Source organism: Sinocyclocheilus grahami, unplaced genomic scaffold (genome assembly GCF_001515645.1).
Source record: "Sinocyclocheilus grahami isolate Dianchi unplaced genomic scaffold, SAMN03320097.WGS_v1.1 scaffold56.1, whole genome shotgun sequence".
Taxonomy (NCBI): Eukaryota; Metazoa; Chordata; class Actinopteri; order Cypriniformes; family Cyprinidae; genus Sinocyclocheilus; species Sinocyclocheilus grahami.
In genome coordinates this window covers 1,221,124-1,230,335 of record NW_015505235.1, presented here as the reverse complement: position 1 = coordinate 1,230,335, position 9,212 = coordinate 1,221,124, and the positions used below count along the sequence as shown (strand labels likewise).

The 9,212-nt window shown below is 34.3% G+C and overlaps 1 protein-coding gene across 1 annotated transcript in view; it reads right to left on the bottom strand.

The window, feature by feature from the left end:
• LOC107583945 (neural Wiskott-Aldrich syndrome protein-like) overlaps positions 1-8,979 on the bottom strand; it is a 16,706-nt gene extending 7,727 nt beyond the window's left edge. The window contains exons 1-5 of the mRNA XM_016270313.1: positions 8,571-8,979; positions 2,546-2,680; positions 1,556-1,642; positions 1,011-1,107; positions 499-522 (exon numbers count right to left, since the gene is read on the bottom strand). Of these exons, the coding sequence (XP_016125799.1) occupies positions 499-522; positions 1,011-1,107; positions 1,556-1,642; positions 2,546-2,680; positions 8,571-8,678 (451 nt within the window). The 5' untranslated portion in view covers positions 8,679-8,979. The remainder of the gene's footprint in view (positions 1-498; positions 523-1,010; positions 1,108-1,555; positions 1,643-2,545; positions 2,681-8,570) is intronic.
• Between the last annotated feature and the right edge of the window lie 233 nt (positions 8,980-9,212).

Below are 9,212 nucleotides of genomic sequence, written 5' to 3'. Positions count from 1 at the left end.
ATATATATATATATATATATATATATATATATATATATAGTATTGTGGCACTATGTTATAATAAATTAAACATTTGACAGTGAATAAAATACATTTTAGTTTTATCACATTTAAATTAAATTTTATATGCAATTTAATAAATGACATTTGTAAATATAAAATGTAGCTATACAAAATGGCAGAATTGTATTCAATTTAATTTTATAGTAATGAGAATTGTGGGCCAAACTGTGAATACAAAACTTTAATGACCTTAAAAATAGGCTTTTTTCCCTAGCAAAATATAATTTCCAATTTTGTTTCGTTTTGATTTTGCAAAAAGTAACCTGGACATTTCTTTTGCAATCTGATTATTCAACATTTGTTCAGTATCAATAAACGCATATCTTCAAATCATGTGGAGACATAAATACATTTGAACTGAAACTTTGTCAGTCATGTTTAAAGTTTAGTTTAGAAAGAATTAACATTTGTGTAATTCATTAGTAAACAACCTACCATTAGGTGGGTCACGTCTTTTTTCTGCAAGACAAAAAGATAACCATTACTACTAAATTCACCACTGCACAATATAAAATGTGAGGTTTATTAGTGAAAGAGTAAGAAGGTGAGATCAATCTAGTGCTGTAGGAGAGATCAGAGAAGTTGTTTGTTTATTATTAGTCGGAAATGTACGGGAAAAGACTCAAATGCACAATCCTCTCCTTGTCCTGGGATAAGCTGCCGAGTCAGCCGACACAAAGAGAGGAAGTGGTTAAAGAGCAGAGTTAATCAGAAGCAGACCTACACAATCAGACCCAGAGACATCAAAGAGCACGACGTGGCACAAACAGACCGAAGAAAATCCTGGGAGAGTGAGATGTTAAAGAAAGAGTGACAGAAGAAGATAGAGGGAACGACTGAATCATGTCAGAAGAAAACCAGATGATGTTTTTCTAGCAGAATACATAGAGACACAGCTCTGTTATGAAGTGAAGGACAGAAACAAGCTGATACGCTGTTGTATTTACCGGTTTTCCTCCCTTTTCTATTCAGAGGTTCATCGGCAGCAGACTTGAATCGCCTGGCTTCCTCCTCACTGGCAAAATTGAGACCAATCTGGCACGTCTGAGGACAAACACACATTAAAGATGCTTTATATACACTCCAAACAGACAATAAGTCATAAATCAAAACATAGATGATTCAGAAGAGTTATTCAAACAGGAAAAAGTCTTGCACTGATGAACTTGAATCTTTAAAAATTAACACAAAATGGCATTTGCAACTACTTTTTTAATGCATCACATTTTAGAGTAAAACAATATTGAATGAGAAAATTTTTTTACATTTACATTCTATAAAAGATTATGAAGACAAACTTTTTGGAGGATAAAGTGCATGGATGAATCATGCATTATAAGACCAAAGCAAATGAATTCAATTTCATGTTTATGTTGATTTTAACTCTAACTTTATCAGTCTGTGTCCATGATGGCACATAAGCATAAGCACTTAATGATTATGATGGCACATAAATACAAAGGGCATGTAGGCTCAAGTTCTGAATACTTACATCTCCAGCAAATGTGATAAAGTATGGCCTGGAGCAGTTTACTGAAAAGTTGTTGTAGAGCTCTTGATCAAACAATTGTCTTCCGTCCTGTCAAAGCAGAAAAAGAAACCGTTTACTTAACACTAAGAGAAGCATGACTTCCATATGTGAAATTTTCTATTATTTTATTTTTATGAATATAGATTGTATTTATGTAGTATTTAATTAATTCATAGAATGAATAAAATAGTATAAAAATAAAATAAATGAAAATAAATCATAAAGAATATATTTTATTTATATATTATTTAATTTATTCATAAAATACAATTCTAAATAAAATTTAAATGTGCATGTGTCCATGATATATTTAAGTTATTCATAAAATAAATACAATTATTTTACCAAAAATTAAATATAGTTTATTAATATTATTTATTAATTGTATGAACAAATTAAACAATATATGAATAACATATAAATGAATGCAATTAATAAATAAGCTTTAATGTTAAAGAATATATTTAATTTATATAAGATAATATACAAAAAATACACTGGAATATAAATAAAACAACATATGAATAATAAACTTATTTTAATACTAAAGAATATATTTAATTTATATAAGATAATATACAAAAAATACACTGGAATATAAATAAAACAACATATGAATAATAAACTTATTTTAATACTAAAGAATATATTTAATTTATATAAGATAATATACAAAAAATACACTGGAATATAAATAAAACAACATATGAATAATAAACTTATTTTAATACTAAAGGATATATTTGATTTATATTTGTAACTAAATAAATAACAAAATATATTTGAATATAAATAAAATAATACATAAATAAAATATACATGGATATATTTTTAAATAAAAGTTCATGCTATTGTGCTAAACAATATGTTTGGTTCCAAATGAAAACAACCAAGCTCAATGAAAAGTGCGCAGATGTATCAAAAAAAGCATCTGAGTGTCTGTTGACTTACTTTCATATCAAACACCCTGATAAAGTAAGATCTCTGAGAGTTGTCTTTCACCAGACAGGCCACCCCACAGCACTTCTTCACCCAGGACGAGTTTCTGTCTGCTCCATAGACCTGCACCACTGCTGAACACAAACTCTACACAAACAGAAAAGAAACGGCAGAATTAAAACAAATCTGTCAATCAAATTCCATTCTGCAGCTGCTTATGTAGGTCACATTAACCTACTGTGAAAACAGATGCTTAGGTATGATTTCAGAATGATTTTATTTATTAGACATTATCATAGCGCAGGTAGTGTCATTCACAGTGCAAACACCTCAGGACGGATGCGAGCGAGGACGACAGCGCTGCGCCTTTGACAGTCTCCTCACGAAGCTGCCGGTCACAACGCCAGTGAATGAGACGCTCTCTCTAATCAAGAGGAGCAAGCCGCATTATGCACATTATGACCACAGTCGAACCTCTTGGCGAAAAGCACAGCTATATAATCATAGATCATTTTTTATATTACACAGAATGAGAGAATTAAATCCAGCATGCATATGTAATACAAAAAGGACCAAATTCTACAAGCAGGGGCGCCGCTATGGTTTTCCCATAAAAAAAATGCGTCCCGGGCCCCCTCTCCGGGCCCTTGGAATCATCCTAACCTTCCCCTCTGTTACGGCGCCCCTGTCTACAATATATATATATATATATATAGGGGCGTGTTTGTTTTGGTGATTTCAAATATCAACATTGGCTACCAGAAATCACTTACCCCACCTTTAAGTAACTGCAACTTTCACTATTCGGACTTCTCAGTATTCTGAGTTTCTATCTCACAATTCTGAGAAAAAGAGTCACAATTGGGAGATATAAATATATTATATTAGATATAATATATAAATAGATATATTATTCTGTATAAATAAATAAACTCAGAATTGTGAGAAAGAGTTACGTTCTATTTTTCATTAAATAAAAAGAATAAAATAAAAATTGAGAGAAAGAGTTGCGTTTTATTTTTTATTAAATAAAAGTAATAAAAAAATAAAGGTAATTGCTTTCACAATTGTGACTTTTATTCTCAGAATTGTGAGAATTGTGAAACAAACTTAGAATTACGAAAAATAAAATCAGAATTGAGAGAAAAGTCGCAATGATCTTTTTCTTTTTTTTTTCGTGTCGGAAATAAGCTTCCACAGAATCCCCCCCGTTTTTGCAGTTTAGCTTTAATAAAAAGGTCTGGACAGACACTAAAAAGCGCAAGTCAAAATCCTACTTTACACAATATGTCGCCGTTGAGGAAAAACAACTAATTAAACGGCTGAGTTTACAAATCAACCGTCTGACCCGAGATGAACCAGCTGCGAGGAATCAGAACAAAAGAGCAAGTCAATATTGAGTGAAAAGCCACAAAGGACCGTTAAAGTGACATGTGATGTAATCGCAAACTTCCGAGCAGCCACTTTTAAGTGAATAGCTGCAATATGCACGAAGACATCCTCGCCAAACAGCCACTTTTGGGAATTAACGATCAGCATCCATTCTCAGGATGCAGGGCCAGATGATTTACTTAAGCGGAGAGCGGACCAGCAAAGCCAGACGGCCCTGCCAGGATCCCGGTCCGGAATGCAGCCACGCCACACGTCTGAACAACCCACTGAAGTGCAGGCCTGCGAGTTACAGACACACTCAAAGCTTATATTAACAACAAGATCAAAGCCAGAGGAGCAGGATCACACACACAGCGAGAGGGGCTTCTGCGCTCTCATTGGCTGAATGAAGCTGCCGTCTATTATCAGTTAATTTAAGTCATTACTCAAAGTCAGGCGCATCCATCTGAACCCGAGTGTGTGCGACGTTATCTTGCAGCTTATCGCTCATTATTAGCTGCAGCTAGGGGAAAATCGCCCTCTGGATGAAATCTGGTAATGTACATGTACTCATGCATGCACCCGATGACATCAAAGAACAGAGAAACTGTTTGCTGCAAATGCTGCTATTTTTTGAAAGAAATAACTACTTTTATTCAGCAAGGAGGTGTTAAATTGATCGAAAGTGACATTAAGGACATTTAAAATGTTACAAAAGATTTCTACTTCCAATAAATGCTGTTCTTTTGAACTTTCTTTTCATGAAAGAATCTTGATAAAAAATGGATCAGTTTCCACAAAAATATCAAGGAACATTAATAACATTAATAATAAGAAGAAATGTATCTTGAGCAGCAAATCAGCATATTAGAATGATTTCTGAAGGAACATGCAACAAGTAACGATGCTGAAAATTCAGCTTTGCATCACAGGAATGAATTTCATTTTATAATACATTAAAACTGAAAAAAGTTAATTTAGTTTGTAATACTTTTTCACAATATTACTGTTTTTATTTTATTTTCAATCAAATAAATACAGCCTTGGTGAGCAGAAGAGTTTCAAACACATTCATATCAAATTGAAAATAATATATAAAACAAATGAAAAATTAAAGAAATAAGACTTTAATTAATTATTAAATATATTTTAAATAACATTTTAAAATGACATAAATATACATAAATACTACATCAACTCCATAAATCACTACATAATTCCCACACATAAATTTGTATTTCTTTACATTTTACTATAACTCTGAAATGCAAAAAAAAAAAAAAAAGTTTGATTAGTAGTACTACAATAATTAATAAATTGTATTTGTAACTGACTAAACATAAATAAATAAATAGATTTTTATATAGCTGTCATTATACTTTAGGAAGGGGTTAATTATTTTTCCAACAAAAAAACCCTGATCAAAATTTATTTTTTATTTTTTTAAACTTATTTTGGGAATTTTCACCTTTATTATGATAGGACAGATCAGAGCTGACAGGAAGCGAAGTGGGAGAGACACACCCTGATCTAAAATTACTCCAACTCAACAGCCCAAGGCCAAATAAATAATTAAATAAGTGCTAAAAAAATTTTTTAAGAAAACAGAAAAAAAACTAAATATTACTTTGTAAATAGCACTATAAGTCAACTTCATGGGGAGAATTTTACAATTCTACAAAACATAAAATAGATTTTTATATAGCTGTCATTATACTTTAGGAAGGGGTTAATTATTTTTCCAACAAAAAAACCCTGATCAAAATTTATTTTTTATTTTTTTAAACTTATTTTGGGAATTTTCACCTTTATTATGATAGGACAGATCAGAGCTGACAGGAAGCGAAGTGGGAGAGACATACCCTGATCTAAAATTACTCCAACTCAACAGCCCAAGGCCAAATAAATAATTAAATAAGTGCTAAAAATTTTTTTTAAGAAAACAGAAAAAAAACTAAATATTACTTTGTAAATAGCACTATAAGTCAACTTCATGGGGAGAATTTTACAATTCTACAAAACATAAAAAATCATTATTTCGTCCATCATCCCTCACTCTTATGATTCAGCACTGGACATCTGAAAACTCGCACAGTTGACCACGGCGAGGATAATATTAAGAGTCAAAGCTGAAGAATCTATGACCTTGCTATTATCAAACTCTATGCATTACACACTCAAGAAAGGGCTTTCTGGAGATTTGTAGCTTTCCTCACAGTTCAAACAACCAAAAATGACAGAAACTCGGCCAGCAGGAACTACCCGAGAGGATGGACTGGTTCTCCAACCCCCACATTCACATGCAGGAGAACCATACTGCCAGCAACAGCAGAAAATCACAGAGGCCCACCGGACCACATCCTCACGGTGGGCTGACCGAACAATCCGGTTTAAAACTAACGCTGTGTTTCCAGTCAGTGTGTGTGAACTCACATGCAGCTAAAGCTCCCTAACTAGCAAACCCACTGGCAGGATACGAACAAGAAAAGGACAAGTTTCAAGTCACAAACTCATGGTTCTGTGATTCACAGCAGTTGAACTCGATCATCAGAGAGATGTGGACAACACACCCACTTCTATCATGCCACAACACGCCTTTTGAATATAAAAAAAAAGACTTACAAAATAAATAAACATATGACAAGCAGCGTCATCAATCAACGCCGCCAGGAATGTGAGGCATTCAAGGACTCATGTCATGCAAGAGAAACTATGAATTTTGGGCGACAAGTCCGGCAACTCAAACCCAATTCCTGTTTCGCACCAAGGAACGAGGCTCTTTGGAAACCAGCGTGCCCTCATGTGAAAAGGGAAGCTACCTGATGAACACAACATTCATGTAGGAACAGGACAGGTAATGCAGTGGAACGAGGAAACAGAAAGCCAAATACAAACGAACAGGTGAGCGAGAGCAGCACGAGACGATGGATGGACTACACCTGGACTGAACATTACCCAGATAAACCCCCAGTCTAATTTGGGTATCAGCGTGTTACACAACAACAGCCCGAGGGAAATCTGATTACACAAAGCAATAAGGGAACGTGTCTATAGTGCACTAAAAACTTGAGATCAAATGGTAACAATCACCTATCGCTGCATAATAATAATAATAAGGTGTAACTTATGATGAATAAGGGTCTTTAAGCATAAAAATATATATCGTTTAATATAACATACTTTGTTATACATTATGTGTCCTCTTTATTTTTATTTTCATTCATTCATTATTATTTTTAATAATTTAAAATACAATAAAATGTATTGTTACAATTTTACTTCTTTATTTACTTTTTACTTATATTTTAATAAGTATACTTGTTTCATTTTTATATTTTTTCCCCATTTATTTATTCATGCTTTATTTTTCCATGTTAAGCTGAATGACATTATTTCACACATTTTCACATTTTATTTTCACAAAAGTTATTTGAAACATGACCGTAGACACTTTGCATTTAATATGCTTTTATGTATATAAAATCACTTTTGTACATTTTATTTGATGAAGACACCAAAATGGGCCGTCTCATCTTTGACCCATAAACATATAAATCATCAGGGCTGATTATTTTGTATAGTTATTTTGAGATTGTCTGTCAACTGATGTTACCAAGATGGACATTTTGCATAGCGTTACACTCTTAAAAATAAAGGTGCTTCAAAAGGTTCTTCAAGCGATGCCATAGAAGAACCATTTTTGGTTCCACAAAGAAGCATTCAGTCAAAGGTTCTTTAAAGAACCATCTCTTTCTTGCGTTTTTGTAATCTGAAGAACCTTCTTTCGCCACAAAGAAGCTTTTGTGAAACAGAAAGGTTCTTCAGATTCTTTATGGAACCATTTAGACAAAAAGGTTCTTCTATGGCATCGTGAAGCACCTTTATTTTTAAGAGTGTAGTTCTAAAACGTACTAATATTATACAGTAAATATTGTGTAAGATTAAAGAAATGTGCATAAAATCGCACTATATATATAAAAGCCATATCAGCCAATGTGCAATGACTTCTCCATTTGCAAAATATTTGGTTACATTCCTGACAGTTTAACCAGACACACCAATGACAACAGTTTCCTCATAAGAATCTTAGTTATGAAAACCTGGTATATTATCATTGCACACATAGCGTAGGCTTGGAAATGTAAAGGTCTTGTATTGGAAACCAGGGCTATTTTCCTGTGAATCCGAAACAGTTTGAAAAGGAGGAAAAGAGTTTTATGAGGTGCTGTCAGGTCATAAAATCAAGCTGTGAGGAACATAAAGGCATGCGACAGTATGATTACAACTCCTAAACAAGTTCACCTACCATGATTATCTTTCATTAAATAAGATGAACTACTGATGCAAAGGCACACAAACTCATTTATATGGTCTGGAACGTAAAAATGTATAGCTGTGATTATATTTTAGGACGGAGGTCATCATATTTGCTTCGGAAAGTGTCTCTCACACAAGCTGACCTGAACATTTGAAAGCATTATTGATAAACAAACACCAAAAACATTGTCAGACAGATGCGCGTGCTTGTTAGCTGGATACAGTGTATGTTAATGGGTTATCCAAGTGTCACATTCCAGCGGAACCATTAGTAGCACTGTATCAAGTCGATAACATCCCACAGCATGATCTACTGGCAAAGAAATCAAGCAAATGCTTGAGAACTTACAGTGCATTTCTTGCCCACATGGTTGACGAGCACTTGGTTTTCTTGCTGGGTGAGAAGAATGGAGCCAGCATTGCTCGCAGGCCTCCTGTTTGAAGGTGGACCGCTCATTTTTGACAATCCGATGGTGTGAACTTGTGATCAGGAAGTGTTCAACAGAAAATATGCGTTCATTGATCTCTGATCACCGCGGCTCGGATACCGGAGACTCTCATAATCAGACCTGTGTGTTGAGAGAGGTCTTGTGTCCCAGAAATAAAACGCGATCCACGTTTGGTTATCCAATGTCGTCTTGAGACTCTAAACTTTCATCTGAACTCCTGTGCACCGAGCTTTCGATCCAACATGGCAGTGCCACCGTTGCGCATGACAGGGAGACGCGGCGAATTTACTAATCCTACTACGGCGAAAGCGTAGCTTATGAATATTAATGACGCGCCGTGGCGTATGATAAGTCGCCGAAGCTGATTGGCTCAGGGCGGGCTTTGTTAGCGAGCGTTAGTCGTTTGGCGAATCAGAGAGTCGCGGGGCGTGGCTTATGAATATTGAATGAGTTACGTGACTAGACGCTCTGGGAAGGTTACCAGGCAACGTTAGCATGAGCTAGGAAATAACTATGCGCTAAGCCTTCGCTATAGTAGGATA